Source organism: Myiozetetes cayanensis, unplaced genomic scaffold (genome assembly GCF_022539395.1).
Source record: "Myiozetetes cayanensis isolate MyiCay16 unplaced genomic scaffold, myiCay2020 scf5-8, whole genome shotgun sequence".
Lineage (NCBI taxonomy): Eukaryota > Metazoa > Chordata > Aves > Passeriformes > Tyrannidae > Myiozetetes > Myiozetetes cayanensis.
Window position 1 is genome coordinate 101,461,004 of NW_026087742.1, and position 27,986 is coordinate 101,488,989.

Sequence of the window (27,986 nt, forward strand, 5' to 3'; positions counted from 1 at the left end):
GAACCCAGAGGGGTACAGTCCTCATCACTGAAGGACCAGCCCAGGAAATGTGTGTAATGCTAACAGCTGAGAGGAACATGCTCCATATCAGCGGCAATTAAAACGGATAGGCAGCAGCACTGGAACCATGGGGTGCAACAGATCTGTACCTGACAGAAAGTCAGAGAGAGGTGAGTGTTGCCTTTGTCTTCAGGGCAAGTGGTTGTTCTCTCTGTAACACCAGAAGAGGATTATAGGGTAACATTTCCCCACAATTGTGTTGTCAGAATACTCATTCAGAGAAAATTATTTTCTTTGTAAAAGATTGCACAGATTTTAGATGCTGGCTGAGGTCGGAAGGCAACTTCAGACCACCTCTAACATCAGCAGATTGGGTTGTAAAAGAGTCACAGCATCTGGGACAGAAGCTAAATTTCAGATGTGTCTGTGCTTGTATGTGTCATATGGCAAAGCTTAGAGGCTAAGGTTTTGAGGGGGATCTTTTATGGCCTTTCACACCACAGGATTCCTGGGCAAATTGCCCCGATTTCTCTGGTGTTGGGTGACCCCGAATATGAAAGAAGTGTGAGAAAGCAGAGCTATTGCAGTGACTGTCAGAATCAGTTTTCTGGCCTACCAAGTACCTGGCCTGTCATTCTCCCTGGCAATTACTGAGGCTGTCAGTTGAAAGTCCCCACAGTACCTGGTTAAATGTTCAACTAAACTATGCATCCTCCTCCTGCTTTTAACAATACCCCACCCTGGAATGAACACATCAGGCTCTGCACAGGCAGTCCCAGTAAACTGGTGTCTACGAAGTAGGGAGCTCTTAGTCATGGCTACAGGGATCCAGGCTGAGTGGTTTAAGAGTAGCCCTCAGCTTTGTGGATGCTACTCGGTGGTCACAGCAGCTTCTATGCTATGTGAAAGTAGAATGGAAGCATCTGGAGTCCCAGACTTAGCTGTAACTGGGAGGCAGCCCTTCCTCTTTGGGTTTGCATGCTATGCATATGTGTGCCTTGCAAGGCCTAGGGGAGTGAGCTAGTTGGGAATATTTCTGAGACGTATAAGCTTGGAGTGGATGTGAGAAATGTACTCTTTCTCAGTCTACAGCTATCAACACACATGGATGTGGGGCAGACTTGATTAGCCCAATGCTGGCTTATGATTTAGTGTGCTTGTTGGGCAGTGTTTTGTCTTCTCACTTGCTGAATGGTTTTCCTTCTATACTTCAGCAGTAGTCAAGTGATGATGAACCATTATTCTCTCTGCAGCCTGAGGCTGTACAACCCTCTAATGCATTAATAACATGAATTTAAGAGGTACTTGCTGGTGTAGAGACCTTCTGCAACCGACAACACATTTTTTTACAGATGCAGTTTAGCCATGTGTGAAAATTATTTTCTGATTCTGTCCTGAAAATTCCAGCTCTGTAATAAGTACAATTAAAAAAAAAAAAAAAAGACAGGAAATATTCTGTTAGACTTGCAACATTAACCGCAGTGACTGATATGTCTCTGTGTTATGTGATACCAGTGGAATTTGTGCCATGTTAAGTGCTCAGGACCATTAAGCAACACAGGGGGTTTTAATGGGAAGTTTAATGGCTCTGATGCTGGAAATCAGTTTCTATGCTCATGACTGTGCTTTGCCCCTTTTTCTTCTAAACAGAAACCTTGCTGACAGCCTTGTTGTGATGTGTCAGGCTTTCAGGTCTATAGTGGTGGAGGATTTCAGAAAGGATAGAAAATAAAAGAAATCTCAGAAATTATGTAGGGTATGAAGGATGTTCTTAGACATATAAGGATCACATTTCCTTCGAGTAGGAGGATTTTTCTAGGATGGATGTGGTATCTACAGGATGGGAGTCTTTACTGATTTTGGTCTTGTCTGAACTAGAGAACTTTACCACTTTAACTATACTGTATACTTATTAATGGTAAAATAAGCAAACAATGTGTTGCTATAGCATATGTAAGCATTTTTATAAAAAGTCTTCCTTAACGTTATGCATTTATTAATAGAATCACTTTTCCACTGAGGTTTTTCTTTACCTGCATAACTATCAGTTTAAGAAAAAAATCATTCTCACTCAGGGGTTCCCTTCATCCTAGTCTCAAAATTCTGCTATTTGTGATCAGTTAAAATAATTGATTAGTGTAAACTGTTGTCCTTCTAGTACAGAGCTTTTCTTTACTGTTTTGCAGGGAGAAAAACTATTAGCACAAATTGTTATTTGTTAATAAACTTTTATCTGAGCAGCTAAAGGAATGTGATCTCTGTGGCATGAATGGGGCCTGTAGGCAGCAGGCTCCTTCCTTCATGCTGCAGTCTTTGTGATTGTCCTGCAGTGAAGCTTCCAGAAGTTTTCTAGACTGAGACAGTAGTAGACACAAATTCTGAAAGTGCTGAGTGGAATGTGTATTCAACACATAGTCAAAAATGCTCTTCTGACATATTCCATTGAGTTCTTGGGAAGTGTACCTTTGTTCACCAAGCTTGCCAAAGATACACCTGCATGCCTTTTGGCTTGTCTATTTAAGCAACATATTCTGTCCTTCAATATAATTTGTTAACATTTTATCCTAGTGTTTGAATTTTGATGGCTTGCTGATGGAGCTATGCAGGAAAACACTTCCTGGTAGAAGAGGCTGTTGCAAATGCTGTCATTGCGTGGTTCATGTTACTGTTTGCAAAATCTGAAGCTTTTTACTGCATCTTTGATAGAGAAATACATTCTGTTGGTGGGCCAAACTGCTCTTCTTCCTTTCCTCACCTTCCCATAACACACATACTGCCCATCTGCTGTCATGAATGAATGACTTCTTACAGGGGTACTGTCTTCAGGACAGTGAAATGGGGAAGCTTTAGTGACAATACAGGCCTGAGCAAGTCAGTTAGTTCAGGATCCGTGTCTGAAGGCAGGAACAGTAAAGGCATCACATATTACCAGGAAACAGCTTTTCAGTCTCACAGGGTTTCCTCTTACTGTTTGTTGACTGTGCACAATGGACTGAATTTGTCATCTGTCTGCAAAATTCTGCCAAGGCAGCATGTGAGTTTCAGCTGTAGATGACACTGCATCCATGTATAGTGCATTGCCCTCTGTTTTGACAGTCATTAAAGCTGCCATCCTCATCCAGAACTGGTACCGCTCCACAATGGCCCGGATAGAGATGAGGCGCCGCTATTCTCTGAGTATCTTCCGGTCAATCGAATATGCTGATGAACAAGATCAACTGCAGGTTTGTAATCTTCCACTCTTCCTGCACAAGCAGTTATGTTATCCCCAAAGCACTGAGGTTGCACAAATAAAACGGGTGCGTGGTTATTTTTTTTCCTGCAAAGCTGGATCCTGATTAATAAAACCACTTCCCTCTTCACATGTGAACTAAGTTCTGTGTACACAGACATATGTGTGTATATGTGTATAACTACATAGGCATAACTACATACATACATTCTGCCCATACAACCATAGGTTAGACGTCCCTGCAGAGCAGCCCTGGTAGCCAGAGATAGCAGGTCACCACACTGTGAGTGATCTTAACCGTGTCTGTGAGGCAATAAATGTGCAACAGTGTCTTGGCGTGTAAGCCCAGGCTTCCTTTAGGGTCAATACAACAAATTAGGAACTTTGAGGCCTTTGTGTTCATCATAGCATCTGTGTCTAAAGTCAGTTCACTGCACTGTAGCAGTTGCTTTCTACTGACTATGAAGTAAGTCTAAGCAAATAGTCTGGGTGATGGGCAAGTTGAATTACACCCAGAAGTGTCAGCAGCACTGATACAGCCCTGAAACATTTTATGTATTCATATAGTGTCAATCTGTGAATTCATAGCAAAGAAGGAAAGAGAGAGAGCTATTTTTGTAATAGGACACCAGTTGTGTCATTATTGCAGGCTGATGCTATGGGAACATACAGTAGTGTCTCAGATCCCCCTAAATGCGAAATTGCTAGTAACTGAGTAAGGAAAGAGAATGTTAATGCTTGTTGGATCCCCTAAACTGATCAGTGTGTTTGTTCTTTTTCTTACTCAGCTATCCCAGTTTTTTTCATTCATGCTGGATCACTGTACTAATCCTGATTCAGGTAAGCATAAACATAAAAGTAATGTGGAGATTCTGTTTGAGAAACTTGATGTGAGGAAAGTTACTTTTGAATGTGATGTTTACAGCCTATGGCACATGCTGGGGTTGAGGTTTGACTTGCCAAATACTATAATATGAATTTGATCCTGTAAGTGTTGACACTGCTCAATATCTACTCAATGAGTCAAGATGTAAGTCAGAACAGGTACCTCTTGTCCTTATGAGAATACTCAGAGATGCTCAGAGTGTTTTCTTGTATGTTACTGCCCTTCAGCTTTTCTCATGGTAGTCCTATGGACTCCAATTTTCACAGCTTTCTATTCATGTTTTCTTAAACTGTGAGATGTGATTATTCACAAAGACTATCTTCAGTTGGTTGCAGGGCAGATGTAATCAAAGAGGTTGCCTTTAAAGAGGCTGCTTTTCTCCTTTTTTATCTTTTTGTTTGTTTGTTTTGTGTTTTTTTATTGTTTCAGCAGTTCTGGACCACTTTTTAATTTAATTTGTTCTAGATAACACTGCAAAACATGTATCAGTATGTGAATTATTAAAAATTAAATAAATTTAAACTACTGCAGATAAATCTTTAGAAACCATCTCAATTAAACTTTAGTTATTCAAAGAATAACCTTTAATTTTAGAAGTTTTTTGGGATCCTTAGACAAAACTTACTTTTGAGGTCAAACTCAACAGAAGGACAGACTGAAAATTATTCCTAAGTCCAGAAAATAAACATGACATCCCTGGATAAATTCAGAATAGATCTAATTCCAGAGGAGTTAGAAATGAGGCTGTCTCCTTCTTATTGCATTACAAGAGCATGCCCTTTGTCTTTCATCTGGTTCAACCACGGGTTATTCCAATTAAAATTTGCACAAGATACTTTGATAGTAGGATAAAACCACCATCAAAACCGTAAGTGGTTCAGTGTTCTAATGACAACACGTAGAAATGGCAATTCTTCTTTCTTAAATACTTTAGAGTCCCTAATGCTCTCTGTGCTCTGCAGAAAAATAAATTACTTTGAGCCTTGCTCCAAAGTCAAGGCAGATGACACAATAGTCCTTTCTTTGATTTTTTTCCAATTACTACTGTATTCTTAAAAAAAAAAAAAAAATCTGCTTTAGTCATTTAACTTCCTAGGAAGGAGTTGGGAAACTTAAAGAAAATCAAAACACTGCTCACTTTATCTATGTATTTGTGCTGATAGTGCACCTCTGTTCAGCTTTTCCACCTGAGTGGGAAAGAAAATAGTAGTGCTAGGTCTGAGATTTGGAAAAATAGTGTTAATCTCTATTTTCATTGTAATATTAAAATGAGATTTTACAGCTGCTTGTTGTAGATATGATTTTAACTGTGTCTACTGACAGAAGGAACAAAGGTGAGGTGCCAGGTGACTTGCTAGGGCTCAGGATGTGACTGGTTCAGGACACACTGCTACATGCATAGGCTGTTCCTGGGCAGGTGGATATCCAAGCCTCACCTTCACAGGGTGTTCACCACTACACTGGTGAACTGTTTCTTGGTCATGTAGACATTGGGAACTGCAGATGTGGTTAAGGCTGAAACACATGATAAAGTGCAGGGTTTATGGTAAAGTGTCCCTTTGTCTTGCTTGATTAAAACTTTGATCTATTAGGACTGACATTGTTAAGACTTGATAACTGCTCCAAAGGCTTTATTTTTGTCTTGGTTTCTTATTTCCCTGTTTCTAACACCCCATGTTATAGATTCCAAAATGAAACAAAAATTCTGTAAGGTGCATGTAATAGAGAGATGGCCAAGGCTGCCTATTCAAAGGAGCTGATTTAGATTTTTTTCAAGAAATTGCACATCAAATGTGTTTTGTGTGGGTTGTGGTTATGTTGTCCAACTACTGGCTGTATGCATTCTTTACTTTAAGCTCTTGATTGCTTGCCTCTCGATGTGACCTTTGCAGCATATGAGCTAGCCCCACTGATACAAGCAAAACCAGTGCTGAATAGAGTGTTCTTAAGAAGCTGCTTCCACTTCTGCTGAATCACCATCTTAAGATGTGAATCACGGCGAATGTAAACATAACAAGCAGAGAGGCTTCAAACTGACTTTGTTATTCCCAAGCATTTTCTAAAACCCACAATTCTCTGGCTTTTTTTTTTTTTTTTAATCAGCTCATTTAAATTAGAGTGATAGCATGTGGTTCAAAAGCTGTCTCCAAGAAGACAGCATATAATATTTTTACCAGGGAATAGGTTGCCTCTTCTTCCCAGTATGTGATGAGAAAGCTAACTGAAAATTTTGTGATCTGTAGTTTTCCTTATATTATAAACCACTCAATCTCCAGTATTCGTCTTGTCACTTTCCTCTTTTTAATCTTTTTTTTCAGATTATGTTTTTCAAAGACAGAAAGCAGCAACCATCTCATTAACACAGTAGTGCTTTTGATGTGATTGTTTATCTGTTATCCCCTAAAGCTTTTTTCCTCCTCTCATTCTGCTTAAGATGTCAGTACAGTTTGTGATTGGGATATTATATAGCTGAGTGTCTTGTTCTTGTTCTGTTTCCTATTAAAGGCTATTTTGCAAGGATTTGTGGGAAGTAAGAGTAAAAACCTTTTTTACTTATGCTTTTCTCCCTCCTTTACCCCAAAAACTCTTCATACCTACTCAGACTTTCAATGGAAAGTTCTCTGGTCAGAGAAAGCTGGAAACTGTCTTTACAGCAAAAGGTGACCCATTTACTCACTCTTTTGTGGGCACATTGAGGGTGTGAAGGCTGCAAACACATCCTGGAAAAAATAGTGGGACTGGGAATCTAAGACACTACTGGCTGTACCTCTCAAGGTCACCAGGGCAGGAACCACACTTTCTAGAACCTTTCTTCAAAGGGGGACAAAAAAAAAGGTGTTGTTTTCTGCAGTTTCACTCCCCATGATGCCTTCCTTACAGCTTTAACACCCTGCCAAGATTTTTTGCATAGAGTGATTCTTGCAGTGGAGAATATGCTACAGCTGCTTGCAGCTTATAGTGCTAATGGAGTGAAGGAATAAATGTTTGAAGGGTTATAGAAATCTTCATCATCTTTGTAGTCTCAAGGACCATTTGGCTTTGATCTGATGGCTGTGGATCAGTATCTATCATAGGTAAGAGCACTTCGCAGGAGTCAGAAGTGCTCCCAGGTACCCTGATGGTAGTGAGGGTAATAGTGTTACCCTTGGCAGTGGTGGCTCTGACTTGCCTCAAATAATTTCCCTGGTGAGGTGGTCTTGTCAGGAGAACCAAGTCCTTGGGCTTTCTGTGGCCAAACTGACTCTGGGCCAAACTTAGCTCTGGGCTTTCATGTTTAACATGGAATATGGCTGTAGGGTAGTTGTATGGGGTCTGTTAATAGTGAAGACTCAACTCACTGAGCTTGGGCTAGACCTCTGACGTCAGAGTACAAAGCAGGTCATTACCTGTGCTCCCTGTAGCCCGTGGAGAGATGCAGATGCTGGCAGAGTATGTTTCATTCTGTCTTGACACATGTGCCTGAACTAGACATGCCAAGAGTTTTCATCTTCGTGTTTCAATACAAACTGAAAGAGCTTTGACAGATTTGACTACAATAGTAAAATGAGATGGATGCTGCCTGAATTTGTGTCAGGAGAGGTTTAGGTTGGATATTAGAAAAAGGTTCTCCATGCAGAGGATGGCTGGGCACTGGAACAGGCTCCCAAGGAAAGTGGTCACAGCACCAAGCCTGACAGAGTTCAAGCAGCATTCAGACAATGCTGTCAGGCACATGGTGTGACTCCTGGGGATGGTCCTGTGCAAGGCTGAGGGTTGGACCCGATGATCCTTGTGGGTCCCTTCTGACTCAGCGTATTCTGTGATTCTGTGAATCCTTCAGATTTAGTCCTGCATGAAGCATGTGATGAGCTGTGGTACTCGTTGGCCAGTGTGCAAATCCCCAGGCTGCATTAGGTCATCCATTACTGACCACTCTGAGATGAGACAGTCATCCTGTGCAGGAAGAAGCCCTAAAATAGGTGAAAGACTGCCTGAGGAGATGTAAGTGCACTCTAAAGGTAATGACCATGACTGGCTTTTGACAACTCATCCAAAAGTGGAAAATGGGGTGCACTTTGCAGAGATATGCTCTACAGGGAAGGAGATTGGGTTTCCCAGCCTAGGCATTTGCCAGAATGGAAGTGAGACTGCAAGGAAGGCAAGTTCATATTTAGAGGTGAAGTGATGGATAAGACTGCTCCATGCAGGAAGGGAAGGCAGGAGCAGGAAGGGAAGGCAGGAGTAGAAGCAGGCATGGGCAGGTGTCTGCCTGGCTTGAAATACTGAGTAGTCATGTCAGATGAGGAGAACCTCTAGCTAAAACAGGCAAGAAATGAGGACTTTGGGTGGTCTGAGGAGTTGGCTCTGTGATCTGCAGCCACGCACTTCCTGAGAGGTTGGATGCAGAGGGAGATGCCATCCAGACACTGCTGCTAGAGCGAGAACAAGAACTGGTGCGAATGTGCCTGGCTGATCACTGGGTGTGAACCAGCAATTGCAGTCCATAGGGGACGTTCAGTTGTCTGGCCAGACAAAGCTGTACCTGTGATGGAAGACTGCAAATCAAACTGTACTTGGTGGAAACGGTGAGCCCTGAGCACCCTGCTGTCACCTCATGCCTTAATCCATTTACATGGATGAGTGTAACATTACATTAGCACTAAATGTGCTAATCAGCTCACAGCAGAAGTGCTAATAAAAAGGTGGGTCTTTTTAATCCAGAGTGTATTTTTATTAATTAATTAATTTATTTATTTAATATGGATTTTATCCAGTTGCAAGACAAGTTGGCCTTTATGAATCTTATCATTTTTGAGGCCACATGGTGGTTTTTGCTGCTGTGAGTTTCCTCCAGCAATAAATAATACATATTTATTTCCAGTGGAAATCAAAGTTGCAGAAAACTCACCTGTAGCCCAGCAAAAGGTGTTTACAACAGTCATCTCACAAGAGCAACTCTGCAACACTAGCTGTTAGAACACTTTCCTCTAGGGTCTGGTTTTCTCTTTTAGAATACTATATGATAAAGACAATATGCAAGAAGAAAACACTGAAATATGCTGTTCACTCAGATACATTTCCAGGGTATGTCAAGAAAATATTGGATTGAAGCAATTAGCAATGTTCCTGCTTTCTCCATGTTCCAGGAAAATTAGAAGCTCTGCTCTACTTTCATCACTCAACTTTTGTTTATTTCATCCAGTGGTTTCCTGGCAGCCAACCAAAAGCTGGAGTTGTTTCCTAGTCGTATCAGCAAGGACTGGTCTGCAATCCAGTGTGGATAAATAGGATTTTTTGGTGACTTTTAAAATAATCCCTGACATGCTGCTATTTAGCCTAAAAATTTTACTTAGAAAATAAAGCAATAGAAATGAATCTTCACAACCTGTATTAAAAGTGTAATATTAAGCTTTGGAACCCCTGGTGGTCTAGTGGTTAAGGGCGCGGCGCTGTCACCGCCGAGGCCCGGATTCGATTCCCGGTCAGGGCCACTCCCAGGCAGATGGAGCTCGTTAGCCCTTAAAAAAGGCAACCCATCTACGTCCTAAAAAAAGCAACCCATCTACGTCCTAAGGACCTCGCTGCCACCGTCCAAGCTCGCTTGGCCCCGGCAGATGAACCTTAGGATTAAAGGGTGGGCTCAGTTCCGCGCACACTGTGTCTCACCTAAAAAATCCAATGCGCAGGCTGGAAGGTGTAAAGACCTTCCCCGGATCTTTGCTCGCGAAGACTGGCCATTATTATTATAAGCTTTGAACAGGTGATGGTCATGGAATGATCAGCCATGACTTTTGTATCTCCTTGCTTTGGGGGAGAAGGAGAAAGAAGTCTGTACCAGCTGATGGTTGTCCTTACCTATGGGAGCAGACTGCTCCAGAACTTCAGTGCAGAATGTTTTGCACCCTGATCACAGCTACTGGTTGTTGGAACAGAGGGGTTTTTTCCTGGGTTTTTTTTTCATTTGGTTGGGTTTGGGGTTTTCTGTCTTGGTTTTGGGATGGGTGGTTGGTTGGTTGGTTTTAGTATTGCAAAACAATCTGGGGAGACCTGGAGCTCTTCTGCTACACAGGGCAGGAATTAGGCACTGTAATGCTGCAGCAATTAAAGCAGTTACATTCAGCTACTTCTGGCCGTGCTGTTACAGCTCTGTGGGGATTGGTAGAGTTTCTACATTTTTGTTTTTCTTCCCTCTTGTTCCAGTTTCTCCCATTTCCACCACCCCTAGTGATCCTCGGGCGGTGGATGAATGTTTACAGATAACAGAATTTGAAGAGAAAATTGATGTTCCAGACTCGTATTATGGGCCACGACTCTCATTCCCCCTTACTGCTGAAGATGCCAATGCTCTTATTCATGCTTTCAGGAATAAACAGGTAAATTGCAACTAGCTTGATTTCTTTTTACTTCTTTTACATCTGTGTCAAGGTGTAGTTCCACAATCCAATGTATGGCTTAACTGGTGCCCAAAGAGATATTTCACCCTTCCTTTACACCCCATTACCCTTTCCTGCTTGGCCCATGTGATCCTACAGGTGCATGGTGAGCTGTCTTGGGAAACTTATCTGGCTGGAAGCTAACATAATAAAATGAAAGCAGTCAGTTCCCAGCCAGACCAGTTCCCAGATTTGATTCACTACTTTGCTGCATGACCACTGGATCCAGCACTGGGGTGGAAGTAGGGACTGGTGAAATGGAATGGGAACCCTTAGCAGCTGCAAGACAGGGGTTAGCAGTGAGAGTGGAGGACTGGGGAAGGGGTCCTAAGCTAACATAGAAACTATCATCTTTTCTGAGTTAAAAGTGCTCCATTTTTGGTCCTCTTCCTTTTGTGCCTCACCTCATTCCTTTTAGAGGCATTGAGGTGTAAGGGCTCATTCCAATGTGCAAGACTCCGCTGTAACAGTAGAGTGACTGTAAAGCATTGCTAATTTAGCAGAACAGTGATACCACCAATCTCCAGAGCTTCCTGTCTGCAGCTTCCAGGGCACTGAGGAGGCTGTTCCTGATTCTCTATATTCCTGAGCAAGCCCTTTTGCTGCCCACTCCCAACATGAGGGTGGAGCAGGGAGGCATTCCATGGCACAGCTTTGTTTGAACTTATGATTATTTGTGCATAACAATATGTTGAGTGTAAGGGATAAAGGTCTAACCTGCCTTTCCATTTGCTAAATAATACTACTTTTTTCCTGTAATTTTCTGTGGAGGCTGATTGTAAAAGTATCAAATATAAAGCGCATCATAAATGAGCTCACCCAGACTTCACCTTATTGTCTGATCTCCCTTTTTTTACTATGGTTGGCATTTTGTTAGGAAATTATTATGTGACTGGCCTTTTTTGTTTGCTTTAAAAACATGAATCTTGAAAAGTCAGTTTGTCGGTCATCTATCTCCTCTAACAAAATTCCTCACAGTACACTATAAATAAAATCGGAAAACACGTAAAGCAAGTTTGTTAAGGGCTCTATATCCATACATGGAGTAGTAAATGCAAAGCTATGAACGTTCCTAATTCCCAGCACTAAGCCATACAGCCTGTAATCATGTCTGGAGGTCTGCAGTATAAATAATCTTGGCAATACATGTCTGATATTAATAAAGCAAAGAGATCTATTGCTAATTCTATGAAGTTTTCCATTTCTACCTGTTTGGTTTTTTTTTTCCCAGCTGCTTCATCCCCACTATGTCCTGCAGCTACTATGTGAAACTAGGAGAGTTCTCAAGTTGATGCCAAATATCACTTCTCTTTCAACTTCCTACTCCAAGGATATAACTATCTGTGGTAAGGTGCCAGAGGAGATAAATGCTTTGGGCTATGGGTTGATATTCTAAGTGGTTAGAGAATGATATAGATGTTTCCAAATTTTGCCAGTACAAGAAAGTTCTTGATGCTTTTATTTATTTGTTTGTTTTCCTCACAAATGCATAAATTGGAACAAACAAAAAGAAAGTTCCCAAGTCACACTAAGTATATTTTAAGAAAGTCCCTCACGTTCTCTTTCCTTTTTCTGTTTAACATTTCTGAGTCAGTTTTCATTCAGCTAACACTACAGTGTAGCTTAAATACTCCTGCACTTCCGCCTCTAAAATGCTACCAAGTATTTTGGTCACTGTGAGTCTCACCTCTCTCTCCTCTCATTCAGAAAAAAAATCTTGCCATCACAATTTACTCTATAATGATTTTAATAAGGACTTAATATGGGTGGCAAAAAAGACCTTTAATTGACAGCATGACTATCTCGAATATATTGAAATTATAATAAACCCTGATTTCTAAGGAGACACAAGAGGATAGATCAGTCTTTATAAAACTAACAAATTAGTCTCACAGAATGATGTGATGTGATGTGTACACAGTAAAGAACTAAGAGCTCATTGCCCATCTATTTTGCTACACTTTTGTAAATTATGAATAATGGAATGCATTATCCTTATTCACCACAGAGCACAGTAGCTCCAAAACAGAACAGTAGTGGTGACATAACTCTTGACAGCTATCAGAGTGTGCTGTGTGTAAAAGTAAAGTGGTATAAGGAAGGGCACTGTGACACATGCAGAACAAAATTTAAGATGTGGTTATAGACCTACTTTGATTGCCAGAAAAGGGTTTGTTTGAGTGAGGTCTTGTATAAACAATAATTTATTAACCAAACCAACAAGACCCCTCTCCAAACCAAGGAAACACACATTCATACTTGCTCATATGTTCTTGTTAAGCAAGACATACCTCCTCATGTTTGTATTGCATTTGCACTGTGTAAGCAGCATCTAAAGGGATCCTTTTCCTTTATTGAAACTAAAAACTTTTGTAACCAGAAAGAACTTCTGCTGAAGATGGATGACCAATTTTTAAGCATAATTGGTCCAAAATGTTAATTTCCTTAAAATAAGGTATCCTTCACTCCATTTTCTTTTAATTTCAAATTAATAACACAGATTAAATATATGTCTGAAATGTTGCATCCACATACGTGATGAATATCTGTCATAGCTTGAAGGATCCCTTAGAATGAATTCAGCAGGCTCACAATTAATAAAAAGTTGCAAAGAAAACATGTAGAGAGGGCAAAAATGTCACTTCTCTTTTCCTAATCATTGGTAGGGAAAGCATATTATCACAAGGTAGGTTTTGAAACTGTTCTCCGGCTTTGTGGTGGTGAGTCACAGACATGAGAAGGTTGGCTCTGTGAGCATGAAATTCAGTCACTTGCAGAGGGGATCTGTGCTGCAGTGATCCTTTGTGTTGGGGTGAAATCCCCCTGCCTGTTCCAAACAAACCTCTTGGAAAGGGCCAAATCTGTTGTTCCTGTGGCTTTAGCACTGAGGCATAATAACATGGCCAGTTCTTGACACTCTCCATCAAATCCTGCAGATGTTCAGTTGTGCAGTACATAGAGGGCTACTTAGTAAACTTAAATCCATTAGTATGTAGAGGTCTATCATATTTTGAAATGTCTTTTAGTGATATTTTTTTGCTTTCATATCCATAAGGACCACATGGGAGAAAACTTGTTAGGACTAACTAATTCTAGTTTAATAATTCCAGCTTCTTCCTCCTCTGTGAGGAAATGAAAAAAAAAAAAGAAAAATGTTTTTGTTTCCTGTAGGAGATTTGCATGGAAACCTGGATGATCTTTTGCTGATATTCTATAAGGTAAGTGGGTTCTCTGAGATGTAGCATTTTCACTTTATGACTTGATGTTAAGAAAACATATTTATGTCTAACAGATTTATCACAGTTAAAACTGTACATGAGGTGTGCATATACCACATACAGAAATCCTGGAACAATTTGGTGTCTTTGTCGTAGCTTTTCCTTCTCCATATCCTCCTGCACACTGTGAAGGAGGAGATCTAGGCCACAGTTACTATTTTCCCAAATGCTGAGCTGGAGCATGAGCCAAAACTTAAAAGGGCTCTTTGCAGTGTCTCTAGACTTCTGCCACTGTTTTAAATTCCATATTGACTAAAGTCTGCTAATATAGGAGCTAACTTAGTTCCTGATGTAACACTACACCATGGATAATTTTGACTCTCCAGAGAAAATGCAGAAGCTTTCATTTAGGCCTCCACTGATACCTACAGAGCTTTTTTTTTTTAATATTTTTTAAACAGAAAAGAGTGCTATTTAAAAGGTTTTTAAGCCTTGAAAGCAATCACATAATCTTCACAAAATAGAAATTCTTTGGGCACCCTTTACATATCCTTCTTTTCATGTTAAAAAAACACAGCTCTGTTTTACGGATGTGAAAAAAATTGAGCTCCAGGCTATCTTTTCCGCAATTGTATATTTAACTGAAGATGCAGGAAATGTTGTGTATTTAGTTTCACATTTATCTTCAGCATGAATCACCACCTTTCATTTAGCAGATACTCTCTTTGATTTGAGCTTTCCGGGGAAAAAGGTTTGTGTCTGATCCTTATACACATTCATCTGCTGTGAATGGAGACTGAAGTGAGCTAAACCATGTGTTTAAATAATGTAATTCTCCTTCTGCTTCGCACTTTGTTACACTTTATCTGACACTTGCTGAATGGAAATGTGGTTGTTTTGCCCATGTGGCATACCTGAAGCCTGTTGAAGTTTAGTTAAAGTAAAATCAGACCTTTTTATAGTGTTCTGCTTTTCTTATTAATCAACTGTGTTTAGCTGGCCTTAGGCTTGTGGTATTTTAGCTGTTCTTTTAATTAGACAATCTCTCTTTTTGAAACTGGAATAAGGGTATGATACATATTGGTTTCATACACAGAACCTGGAATGAGAAAAATAACTGTTTTGAAGATACATGCTCAGATAGTTAAATAGGTACATTTACAACTGCAATCAGCCTGCATTTTACTCTTTTGGAGTAAACAGATGATGATTCTTTTTCCCCCTCTAATGGATGCTATAAAGAGGAAAAAAAGCCTCTAAGCAACTCTAATCCTGAGTTCATTAAATTCAGAGCCAAAACTCCCACTGATTTCAGGGACTAGAGATAACACGCAGTCATTCTCTGTTAAACTTCTAGGGAAGTCCTTCCACCAAACAGAATAAAATGACAAATATTTTGTCATTTCAAAGTGGTTGAGAATATAGAGAGCACATGTTAGAGCTGCTTATTTAGAGGCAAATTAGATGACACAGTCTTTTCTGTCCCCTCTGAGCAGTTCACTCAGATGAGCAGCGAACCCAGCCAGCTTCTGGGATCCATTCTTTTTCTCCATCCCTGACTTTGTTTCAGTTGGAGGGGATTTCATCCTCCAAGTTGGCATGAACCGCCCATAACTTTAAACAAGGGGGTGTGATCCTAAACAGTGCCATGAGGAATGTAGTGATCTCAGTCTGCACAGAGCCATGCAGAGCTGAAATGGATTTTGGAGGGCTGCACGTAGACCAGCACCTTGAGCATGGGGCTCTGTCCAGGGCTTGTCACAGCAATTCTACAAACCACCAACAGCAAACACACAGAGGTTGCAATACATAGCTTATCCATACAATGCTGTAGATTGTGTATAATTATTAAACCTGGTTTGAATGAGGCTAAGATAATTACTTTTTCATTCAGTCCCTGCATTAATCTCCATTAAATTACAGCGTTTTCTGAAATTCCTTGAAATGCTTGAATTTTAAATTATGTATTGCTAAGTTAGATTGTTAAATGGATGCTATGGATAGAAATGGCCTGAAACTGTAGAAAGTGCCAACAACAAACAGAAGTTAATTAATCACTAACCCAGGAAATACAGTAATGATGCCCAGCAGCAAGTTGCTAATCATTAGGCCTTGTTTGCCTCTCTGACATGTCAGAGGCTGCAACAGCCTTTAATTTAGTTTTGCTCTTATTGTTGGTCAAAACCACAGAAAAGGAAATAAAAACTTTGCATGAGTGTGGAACGAAACTTAAATGTCACATTGAAGTTGGAAGTCCAAAACAAACTTGTTAAAAACTAAAATGGTGTGTAAGCTTTTCCAAAGGGATGATAGAGTCTGAAGAGTGCTTCAGTAGATCTGTCTTTCCAAGAGGATTGCAGCTCCAGAGTGCTTGCATGTATACTCACAATCTATTGGTGATTCACATGCCTATTGGTTTTAAGGCAAAGCTTTTATTAATTTGTCTTTCCAGAAGCTGCTGTTGAGTTTCTGCTGTCTGTTCCACTCCTGAAATCCATCCTCTCTCTTTTTTAAAGCCACTGCAACCCACTGCATTAGCAGAGTCTCATACACTGTCACTGCTGTGAGCACAGAGCAATCACAGGCTTCTTCTAAGCAAACCTGTAAAGGGCTCAGGACAAGCAAAATCCAAGGAAGTCGTATTTACAGCAGTCAGGATCAAGAGACCAGGATTCACTACTGCATCCTGACATAGCAATGCTGCCAAACCTGTTAAGAGTGGCTTCCACAGTTATGATGTGATTTTAGAGATGTTCTGTTGATAATTCTTGTGCATATCAGTTGTGAGAACAGAGGTTTCATTTTTCTGGCAAGTCAAAGGTTGAAATAATGTTTCTGACTCATGATTGGAAATGAGGAAGCTACATATAATTGATGCTATGTTTTCTGTAAGTTGATGGCACCCAGTGCTGTACTGGTAATTAATCTAATGAAACATGCCATCAGTTCAAAATACTAGCTTTTGATGAGTAACCATTCATAATAAAGCATTGCTCTATATCTTCAGAGAAAAAATAAGTTAAGGAATACCTGTATGTACAGCCTATCAGGTTTGTGAGCTTTCAAGTATATCCTTGCCCTGATGGGGACAAAGTGCAAGTGAGTAAAATTCAAGTAGTGCTTTCAGGATTAAAGCAACTGGAATCAAACCCTTCAGAGTTCTGTATCAAGATTTTATATCCTCTGGACTATAGTCTTTATCAGGAGCTTTGGAAGCATGCACTGCAAACATTGTAAATATATTAAATCCATTTTTCAACTATGCAAGGAAACATAAGGACCTTCAAACTTGAGTCAGAAGACAATTTGTCATTGATTTCTTACCTTCCATTCAAAGAATTACTCTGTTCTGTTTGCAAGTACACAATTTCCTGGAAACAGTTGCATTAATGGAAGAATATATTTTATTACAAGACTGATGTCCCTTTTGGTCCCATTTTATTTAATAGGTAGAGGATAGGATTAGAGATGACATCATAAGAACAGCTAGAGAGGTCTTCTCTAATGGCTCATACAGGTTGTCTGATATGGAGGTTTTTATTCTAAGCAGTGGAAATAAAGAAATGCTACATTTTAGATTTCTATATTATGCAAAGATTTTTCAGACTTTCTAGCAATGTGACCTCATTTAAATACTATTTCCTTTATTACAGTACCATAGCAGCATCTCTAAACATCTTTTTTTTTGTTTCTTCCTGCAGAATGGTCTGCCTTCAGAACAAAACCGTTACGTCTTTAATGGTGATTATGTTGACAGAGGGAAAAATTCTATGGAAATAGTTATACTCTTATTTGCATTTTTTCTTATCTATCCCAATAATATATCCTTGAATAGAGGAAACCATGAAGACTACATGATGAACATGAGGTAGATTTTGGAGGGCAGGGTGGGTAGTATCTGGCCTTTCACTAGAAAATTTTGAGCTTTTGAATGCTACTTTAGCCACTGTGACACTCTAAAATACAAGTAATATTTTATTAAGTATTCAGGTGTAGCTTTGCATCTTCAAGATCTGTGAGGGGGGGAAGGAATATCCTCATTACACACATGAGAACTGTATCTTGTCTCTGACCTAGTCACAATCCATTGAAGTCAGAGGCCTTCTTGCAGCTTCCAGAGTATCAAAATTGGGGAAGGAGGACAGATGGAAGGATATTTTAGTTAAAAGCACATATTTAGTTAAAGTTGATATTTCAGTTAACTTTAGACTAAGATGTCACTTCTCAAACACAAGGGGCAGGTAAATATTCTAGCTTCCACTCAGGGGAGGTTCACTGGTTGGGAGGTGTCATCTGTCCCATTGCAGGAACAGCTGAGACCCTGTTTTCTAATACAGCCATTTGTACTCAGCTGTACAGTGCTGCCAAGGGAGTGAGCACAAGCAGTGGCTCTGGCTGCAGTGAAAATGTGACTTGTAGAAAAAAATCATCTCACATATGTAGGAAGAACTCCTCAGTCCTAGTCCCTACAATTCTAAGCCATCCCAGTAAGTCTTTGGTTGACTGACTGGTGGGTAACCTGTTGAACCCCTTCGATCATTTGGTGTGTCCACACAGAATATAGTGCTGTTTTAACACAGGCACAGACCTGAGTTAGAGGCCCATGGTCAAGTCCTATTAATGATCCACATAAGAGAATCAGTCTCACATAATTCTTTTTTCAGCACTTAATTAAAACAAACAAACAAACTAAAACTTAAAAACCAAAACAAAACCAACAAACATAAACCAAGATCAGTTACTTAGTCTATGAGGTAGAAAAATTCCCACCCATAGTAGAAAATATTAACTAAATGTGTGATGGTATGAAGTGCATAGATGCAATCCTGGCTTTTTTTTGCTGGGCATTTTAATTATCAGTGCTGCACATATGTAAATTTGAAAGCTGAGTATTGTGAAAATGCCCCTCGACCAAGGATATCTTGGTGTTACAAGAATGAGTTGTCAAAATCCTTGTCCCTTGTGGGGGAAAAAAACGTAATAGATGACATTGTCTAAGAAAGTTACATGTTCAAGGCCAGGTTGGATGGAGCTCTGAGAAACCTGGTTTAGTGAAAGGTGTCCCTGCCCATGGCAGCAGGGTTGGAACCAGATGATCTGTAAGGTCCTTTCCAATCCAAACCATTCCATGATATGATATGATATGATATGATATGATATGATATGATATGATATTTAGGACAAGAACTCTGTGGAGGCTCTGTGGGAATTTTTGCTCATCACCAGTTAGGTTCCTTTGAAATTTCTCTCTGGTGTTTAAAAGGTAAAGTTGGCAAAATGGCCACTTAATGATTATTAGGATGGATACTGTTCCTGTCCTCTCTATGTACAAGAAATCAGTTTAACTCGGTTCTCGAGACAGGGTGGAAGAAAGCACATTTAAACTGAGGTGAGATGGAAAGGCAGGAGAAAAATGGGGCTAGAAAACTCCTGGCAAACACTATAGCACAGGAAACCATGCAGAAGGGGCATACTGAAAAACAGTTCATGATGCTGTCCTATTTTCAGATATGGCTTCACAAGAGAAGTTTCGAGTAAGTACAAGGTAAGATTCCTCCTCCTTCTCCTATGTTTTCTTTGTAGTCTTGCAGATGTAAAATGAGATCTGTGAAAACAAGGAAACTTCCAAGCAGTTTATGTAGGTGTAACAGAGCATTACTTTAGTGATGTAGTTGAAATTATTTTGGCACATCAGTGGACAAAACAATTTTGAGTGCTAGCCTCTTATTCTCAGAGATCTATGGGACGAATTAAATAACATCCATAAGGCCATTTAACAACACAAAAAGAGGTGACCATGAAAGAAAAGCTAAATTATACAATCAAATGGCTCTAAAGTAAATGTCAGAACGTTTGTCAGCGTTGCAATTCACATTGTCACCTGAACAAAACTGTTCATACAGACTGTAGCAGATGCTTCAACAAAATCTTGAATTTGGAAGCAACAGAATCTACCAGAAGTAGGATCTAATGTAAGGGTATATTTTACAGAAACACAGTACACAGATTTTGTATCTTCTGCGAGATGTCTTTAGCTGGCTCCCCCTTGCCACTATAATTGATAAAAAAGTTCTTATCCTACATGGAGGGATTTCAAACACCACAGATTTGGATTTCCTGAAGGCACTCGAAAGAAATAAGGTAAGAGATATATTATCCACATGGGGGTACAAATGCTGATTTTTGCATTAGGAAACTAAATGGTTGCTGTAAGGAAAAAAAAAGAGTCCTATTTTTCTTCAAAATCAGCATTTAGGAAGGAAAGTTTCAGTAGGTGTTGTGAGCCAATTGTTTGGCTGCTATAAAATAGCACAGCTCTTTTGACTTTAAAATAGCTAAAAACACTTTAGATCCCCCCTTCCTGCAGTGATGACGCATTAGCCAGAAAGTATGAAAAGTACTTGATTCAAAACCACTTTGGAAACCAATCTAGCCACATATTTCTAGCACTGGCTTTTGTCCTGGGGCTGTGCTTCTGCCATCTGCTGTGTGGGGGAAGTTCTCCACCTGTGAGGCGTTCCCTTGGCAGCAGCTGAGTGTTGTACATGTGGGAGAGCCTTTCCAGAAGGATCAAACTTAAGACCTGGCCTTGAGAAAACAGAAATTACTGCTTTTCAGGGATTTAAAAACCAGAAATGTTCATGTTTTTTTCTGAAATGGTGAGCAAACACAGCTCTTTCAAATCAGTGGAAAATGGTGTGGGATTTGGTCTCAATTCGGACAACTAAATCAAGATGTCTGCTTGTGATCAGGGTGCTGAGGCTCCTTATAATCAGTGGAGATCCAAGAGATCTGGTGGAGGTCTATTTCTTAGACACATGTCTCCAGTGCTGTTCATGGAAGCACCCCATAGGCTAGGGATGTTCTCTCTGGCTTTTGCCTGCCTCTGAAGAAAGTCTTCTTTGTAGGTTTCCTCCACCAGTCTCCTTTAGGTTGGGTTTGTGTCTGCCCCCCTCACACTGATCCACAGACGTAGTAGAGCATCTCAGATGGCACAGGAGACCTATATTTAAGCAACGTAGTGTACCCTGTAATTAATGTCTGTGCTATTTCTGTCATTCTCATGTTTTCTAATGCAGAAATAAATGCTTTACAGGACTGTCAGGTGTGTCTCTGTCTTTCAAAGATGTGAACGTTTCTGATCATTGGGCTGTGTTGGCTGTACCACCGTACACTAAAACTGGGTACCCAACTACAGATGCAGGTGTCCTAACTCTGAGCCGAGTTCTGCCCATGCTTTCATCAAGGCTGGGCTCTGCATGTTTCTGATGCAGTATCTGTGAAATACAGAATGAACAGGTCAAAGTTGCTGCCACAGGAGAGCGTTGCTAATGAGACATTTGTGGGCCACAACCCAGGGCAGTATCACTCAAGGCCAAGTGGTGTATTTTAATTGGTACAGCTGGCATCTGACAGGTCTCAAATACTGGCCAGTGCACTGGGGAATAACCCAGTGGTTTGCATTTTGTTTTGAATCAGTCCTTTTCTTTGTTAAAGAGTAACATTTAGGGGGCTGTGGAGGATGTGTGTTTTGTTGGTGGTTGTTTTTTGGAGTTTTTTTGTTTTACTTTGGAAATAAGCTAGTATGAGAACATTTCAAATGAGAAGACACTCCCTGGTGAAAAGTCTGTATGAATGGTCATTCACAGAGCTATAGCGCACCACTCCAAAAAAGCAAACGCCCATGTGTGTTGGAAGAGGTTGATTTAATGATAAAAGGCCCGATGTAATACTTCATCAACTTCACTGTTATCTTCCTCATATTCCATTTCTCTTACCCAAATTAACCTAACAGCATGCTACTGTGTCAGAACAGCAGTGAATGAAGGTTCATCTTCAGTACAGTATGAATACGTATTTTGTTTCCAGGAAAGCTGGGCACTTAAGTGTCATCCCTGAGCCTAGGTCATACTTGTTGTACAGTGAGACCTTAAGATTGATTGTGGTTGGAAGGAGTCTGTGTGTCTGGATAAGATTATGAAAGCAGCTCTGAAGAGGCTGGTTGCTGATAGGTATAAAGTAAAATTTCTGCAGGTGCCAAACACCTTCAGCTTCCTCCAGACCTGTGAGTTCAGGACATAATAGGAGTTCAACCCTGAGCTGAACTCTCAGTGAGTTTTCCTGAGTAGAAGAAACATGAATTGATGTGCCTTTCAGCTAAAATCTCTGCATCAACTTTATGTGCTGATAACTCTTTCAGTTTGTTGTGTTTATTTCTTAAAGTTGAAATCTTTGCTACGGCTGCCCAAGTCAATGAGAGGCAGACAGGACCTGAAGGAGGGAATTTCCGATCAGAATGATTTTGGGAAGGCACACTACGACTCTGACTCTTCTTCGGTCTCCACTGAGCCTTCAGGCTCCATTTTGCCTCTGGGCCCCACTGAGGAGGAATGGAAACAGGTGGGTGAAACCAAACACAGAGTGATACCAAAAACCTCCTGCACAAAACCAGCAGGTGTTCTGTTCAGGCAGTATGTTTGAGTCACAGGGAACTGTCTCTTAATAAGAAAGCAGTCATATACTAGACAGCTATTAGTTTTCTGGATGCTTTTGGTAGACCATGTAAGAAAGGCTTGGGATTTTATACCTTACAATGTGCCCAGTGTTTTGCTTTCTTAGCTGTTAGGAGGAAGAAACTGCTAAGTATGAAATGTGTTTGCTTGCCCTCATGTGGTTGGATCTGTTGAGACATATGTGGTTATTGGTTTAAGCAGGTTAGACTTTGCAATTGTTGGTGAGAGCGAGCACCATTTTTTGGCTGTGGTTTTGGCAGCTGAATGCTGACACAGCCCAAAAAAACACCCAACTCCCCAACGCCCAAGATCTACAAGGAGATCTACAATGCTGATTACTCAAGAGTGGGAAGTTTTTGTCCTCTGGCTGTTCCTTTCCTCTTGAATACTAGGGCCAATATGGAGCTTTTTTGTACTGTAATTTAATAAATTGTGGCAATTTGGAAAGCTGATTTGGAGATGTGATACCTATCTGACTTACAAACCAACATAATGGGCACAAGTAACACCCACACACCCCCTCAAAACTGACACTCCCCCAGCTAATCAATTATCCACTGAGCCATGCTCACAAACATGAAGTGGAATATGTTAGTACAAACCTTGTCCAGCAAGGTTTAAACAAACACAGTTTGACTAATACTTGCTCCTGACTATACTTAAACAGTAATAATTCATCTTCACATCTGAATCCTGCTAAAATGCTAATACATAAAATCTTGTTTTAAAACACAAGCTAACTGAAGACAATAAAGCCAAAGGCAACTCTTGTCATGTGTAGAGCAGGCACTCCCAAGCTTTGGTTAGGTAAAACCACCTAGATGCAAAGAAGGCAGCTTTTGCTCTCTTCAAAATAGCCCAGGTACTGTTCCTGATGCACCCGTCCAAGTCAGAAAAACTCAGCTGTGAAAGGAGGTACATTGCTGAAATGGTATGTCATCTGAAAAAAAAAGTTAATCCAAAATCTAGGTCATGTTCTTAAAAAAAGTAGAACAAAAGTTTCAGCCCAAAAAAATGCCCTCTGAGAGGAAGGAAGAAAACAGAAGACCTGCATGTTAGCTCAGACGTGTTTTCTCCATGTACTGTGGGGCTTTTGCTAGGGCCAGTACTTCAGACCATCAGAGCCTGTCAGTCTTCACCTACTGTCAGCCCTCACTTGCTTGAGTTTGCTATTTGTAGATCCTTGACATTCTCTGGAGTGATCCAAGAAGCCAAAATGGCTGCACACCAAACAAGTGTCGAGGAGCAGGCTGTTACTTTGGTCCTGATGTCACTGCCAAGATCTTTAATAGGTATAATCTGAAGATTCTCATCAGGTCTCATGAATTTAAGCGGGAAGGTTATGACATCAGTCATGGTGGGAAGGTAAGATGCTTTTGTGTAAAGCAGAATTCTCCTGTGAATTTCCCAGGCACATCCACAATAGATTTGTCTGCAAAATTAATTAAAAAATAAAAAAGAGAGTGACTTCCTTAAATTGGATTTGGGGGAATTTTGTGCTAGATAGATGTTACAACAAATTACCAAGTTCTGACGAACAAAATTCTTTACAGCTTCGGGGAGTGGGGACCAGTTTATTACTCACATGAAAAGAAATAGACATCAACAAAATCCCTGAGAAGAGTTGTGTGTAAATACAGTGCAAGAGATGCCCTAAGGCTTTAGAAGTCTTTTAACTTAATGATTTCTCTTCTGGCCCTGCTTTCTGAGGTGATATATTGGGAAGCCAGCAAGAATCCTGAAAACTAGATCTGTCTTAGAAAGTGATTTCTGTTGAACAGCATGTTATATCTCACTGCCCTCTGAACTGAAGTCTTCCAGTGACAGATCAAAAATACAAGCCCAGAGCTCTGACTCAAAAGGCAAGACCAATGTGGTGAATTACACCAAATTGTTTTCTATGTAGCCACTTAATTTTGTAACCTGCATTTTTTCCTAAGGTCCGTTTCAGAAGTCAGTGTCAAGAAGAGCTGTTTCAGCCAATTGAGTTTCTTTGTTTCCTATGATCAGGTTATCACTATCTTCTCTGCCTCTAACTATTACGAAGAGGGGAGTAACCGGGGAGCGTACGTCAAACTGGACCCTGAACTAATTCCTCGGTTTGTACAGTTTCAATCCAGCAAGTACACACGCAGGCTGAATATTCAGGAGAGGTAAAGCTGTGTGTTGCATGCAGTGAGCATGTACTTGCTTGTGAGTACCTGCCACAAATCTAGAGCTGATTGAATAATTGAATAGGCATCTATTTTTCTTGATTTTTCCTAGTTTTTTATTTTACCATTTAAAAATTAATACAGTAGACCAAACATGTTCTAAATGGTCTAACATGGTTTCCTGAGAAACTGCCAATGGTAGTTAGATAAGGTAAGAGGATAGAACAGACAACTGTCAGGGACTTGTAAAGGGTCTCCACCTGTCTGTCAGATTTGCCTTAAGGCTGCAGTGTTAATCTGGACAAATCCTGTTATGAATTGAGTCAAAAAAGTTTATCATAGCTTTGCCATGCCTAGCACTGTGGTCAGATACTAAAGGAAAGCAGCTGTATAAACTCAATTCAGATTATTTTTATGGAGCACTTCTGGTTTTGTTTGGTTTAGGGCTTTCCCCCCTTCCCTCCAGTGTTCTCTAGTATGTTTTGGGTCATCCTACTTAAACATAGGACATGTTAAATGATAAAAGAATTTGATAATGATTGTTAAAAAGTATAAAATGCCAGAGGATTTAAATTCTTTAATAATGCTCTGATTTTTTTCCTTCTAGGGTGGGTACAATTGAATCATCTGCCTTAAAGTCCTTACGAGAGCTGATTTATGCTCATAGGTCTGAACTCATTAGAGCTTTTGCACCATACGACCCCAGAGGCACAGGTACCACTCCCTCTCTGTCCAGTTGCCACTATGGGGAAAACACTTCCATGTGTGTGGGGGGCAGAAGGGACAAACCTCATGGAGAGGGGTCCTGCCTGCCTGCCAGTGTAAGGCCGGAGGGCAGCGGAGGCTGGCTGACCTTGTTCTTCCTGACCACAGAGGACAATAGGTGTCGGCAAGTGCTTAGTCCGGGAAAACAACTTGAGAAGATGAAGCCATAAGTAGGAAGAAGAAAACTGAAACACATAGGCAAATAAAGAAATGCTGTTTGCTGTTGGGCAAGAGAGTATGGGAAGGCAAATCCAGTTCCAGAAGCTCGAAGGTCACCACCTTCTCTTAGGTGGTGTCTTCAGATGTCAGACAGGGAACTGGGGTCTCAGATGAGTGGGAACTGGTCTCCTTCCGAGTCTGGGAGGTACATGAGGAAAGTTGACTGCCTGTACCTCTAGCAGACACACACTCACCTATCAGCAGCAGCAAATTCAGTGGTAAGTTAATAGATGAAGCTTTAATGTACGAGTAAGAAGTTGATTTCTACTCCAAATACAACTTTTTCTTGTGATGGCTCCTCACTTGACTGCGCTCCTACAAGGCCGCTCAGGAACATGATGGTACTCTTTCTTTGGCCACGGAACAGTTGTTTGACATATTTCTATCTTGTTGAGTTTTTCAACCACATGTCACTGTAACTGCAGTTCAGCTGAAATCTGAACTACTCTTCATGGCATAATCTGGTTTTCTCAAAAGGTGTTAATACATGTTGAACATCCTAATAGCATCACAGAGTTGTTGAGGTTAGGAGGCACCTGTGGAAATGTCTAGTCCGACCCCACTGCTCATTGTTATGAGGGCTTTAATTCTGGGGTTAAGAGAAAATATTCAGGCTTTGCAACTGTTCTTAAGAGTGCTTGCGAAGGTGTGCTGGTGACTGACGTGTGCTGTGCCGTGTTCCGCTTGTAACCATGAACTGACTCCTTCTGGCAGGCAACATTTCTGTCCATGACTGGGCTGTAGTAATGGAGTCTGTCCTACATCTGGAACTGCCCTGGAGGATACTGCGGCCTCGGTTAGCACATACAAACTCAGACGGAGAAGTTCAATTCATGTCATGTTTTTATGATTTGGAAATGGATCCACCTATAAAAGAGGTAAGGACAAAAACACCTCCTTGCAAATCTTGGAGGAACAGCTTTTGGTGCAACTTGAAGCACAAGACAGTGGTTTGGCCAGTCAGGGAGGCATCTACATCTGAACTAGTTGTGGAACTTCCTTTTATAGTCACTGGAGGAAAATGAGCACTGCTTGGGTACGAATCATCATTCCTTGTTAAGGTAGATGCTTAAAATAGGTTGGATGAATCACATGCTAGAACTGCTCCTTCCTTTCTGTTGACTCTCAAGGGTGTTTAGATAATGTAGCTGAGGAGATGCGACAAATCCTGCCCAGAGCACTCAACCCTCTTTGAAATGAGCTTTTAAACATGCTACAGAGCCAATTCCCTATACCATCTTCCCTAGATTATTCACATTTCCACAAATAATTACTGAAGGTAGGAGGTGTGAAGGGCTTCTTTCCCCCTTGCTCTGCCAATTTGAAAGTGATGGGGTTTATTCCTGATTATTCCTCAGGGCAAGACACAAAGTGTTATTCCAGGAAACTTAAGCATAAGGATTTTTTTTTTTTTAACATTTGACAAGTTAAAATAGGAAAATGGAATTGGACTGTACATATTCTGTTGGTCAACCTAACTCAAACCAAGGTCTGAATGTCTTCCTGTATGCAGTTTCAAAACCAGGGTCAGCCAGCTTTGGTGGAAACACTGTGCAGATACAGAAAGGATCTGGAGATCATCTTTAACATCATTGACAAAGATAACTCGGGTAAGTCTAGGTAACTTCACTGTACCGGCTCTAAGAAGCCTATACTAGTTATTTTTTCCCCACTGTGTTTCCTCCTTAAGGCTTCTAAAAATAGAGGAAGCAGAGGTGATGTAATTTTTCCAGTTTAGTGAAGACTAATTTAAGCAGTCAGGCTGCAACCATATAAGGGACAGTGCACACAGCCTAACTTCACAAAAAATTCTCACATACCCCATCTTCAGTACTGGCTTCACTCTTTTGGGGGCTCTTTCTCCCTTCTACTCTCACTCTCAGTATTTACTGCTTTCTCAATTCCTCTGGCAAAAGCATTTGACCATTATCTCAAGTAAAAATGTACTTTAGTCATGAAAGCACAAAACACACCAAAGCCAGGGTAGGCAGGTAACTTTCTTGCAGGGAGGGAGTGTACATGTATGTGTATTTGCAGGAATAGGAAGCATTTTTGTACCGGAAAAAGCAACCTGCTGTGTCTCTTTTAGGTCTGATTTCTGTTGAGGAGTTCAGCCAGACATGGAAACTCTTCACCTCTCACCTGGGCATTGATGCACAGAATGACTCATTTGACAAATTAGTCTTGAGTATAGATAACAACAAAGATGGCCAAATTGACTTCAATGAATTTTTAGAGGCCTTTCACATTGTTCACAGAGTTGAGGAAAAGGCAAACTCATGAAAAGGCAGAATGTGAACTGTCTTGGAAGCTCACCCTCCTGTCCTTAGTCATAAAAGGGCTGCTCGATACGATATGATACGATGCACACTGAGGTCACCATTGTAAGCCTTTATGTAGTCCCTGCTGGATGACATGTACCTGCTACTAATGAGACAGAGGAGATGAAAACCCACTACTTACAGCATTACTGTGTCACTGCCACACACTGCCAGTACCTTAGTACCTCATGTCCCCCATTAATCTAATCTGTGAACACTGCCAAGGTCACACCTTCAATAGTGTAGGAAGAGACTTGGGTTTATTT

General features: G+C 40.6%; 1 protein-coding gene across 1 annotated transcript; it reads left to right on the forward strand.

Annotated features, from left to right (window-relative positions):
- Positions 1-112: 112 nt before the first annotated feature.
- PPEF1 (protein phosphatase with EF-hand domain 1) lies at positions 113-27,938 on the forward strand. Its single transcript, XM_050332577.1, has 16 exons — positions 113-170; positions 3,097-3,224; positions 4,021-4,072; positions 10,299-10,471; positions 11,763-11,877; positions 13,703-13,749; positions 17,451-17,617; positions 19,258-19,294; positions 19,741-19,890; positions 21,973-22,149; positions 23,442-23,627; positions 24,273-24,415; positions 25,023-25,129; positions 26,114-26,277; positions 26,913-27,009; positions 27,489-27,938. Exons 1-16 carry the CDS (start codon positions 128-130, stop codon positions 27,680-27,682), a joined length of 1,980 nt encoding a protein of 659 aa, XP_050188534.1. The 5' UTR covers positions 113-127; the 3' UTR covers positions 27,683-27,938.
- The last annotated feature ends 48 nt before the right edge of the window (positions 27,939-27,986 follow it).

What these genes read in the sequence shown, in the direction of transcription:
- PPEF1 (XM_050332577.1), top strand. Translation starts at nt 128, where the DNA reads ATGGGGTGCAACAGATCTGTACCTGACAGAAAGTCAGAGAGAG. An exon ending in ATACGACCCCAGAGGCACAG is followed by an intron (nt 25,130 to 26,113) that starts GTACCACTCCCT and finishes TCCTTCTGGCAG; the next exon opens with GCAACATTTCTGTCCATGAC. An exon ending in CATTGACAAAGATAACTCGG is followed by an intron (nt 27,010 to 27,488) that starts GTAAGTCTAGGT and finishes TGTCTCTTTTAG; the next exon opens with GTCTGATTTCTGTTGAGGAG.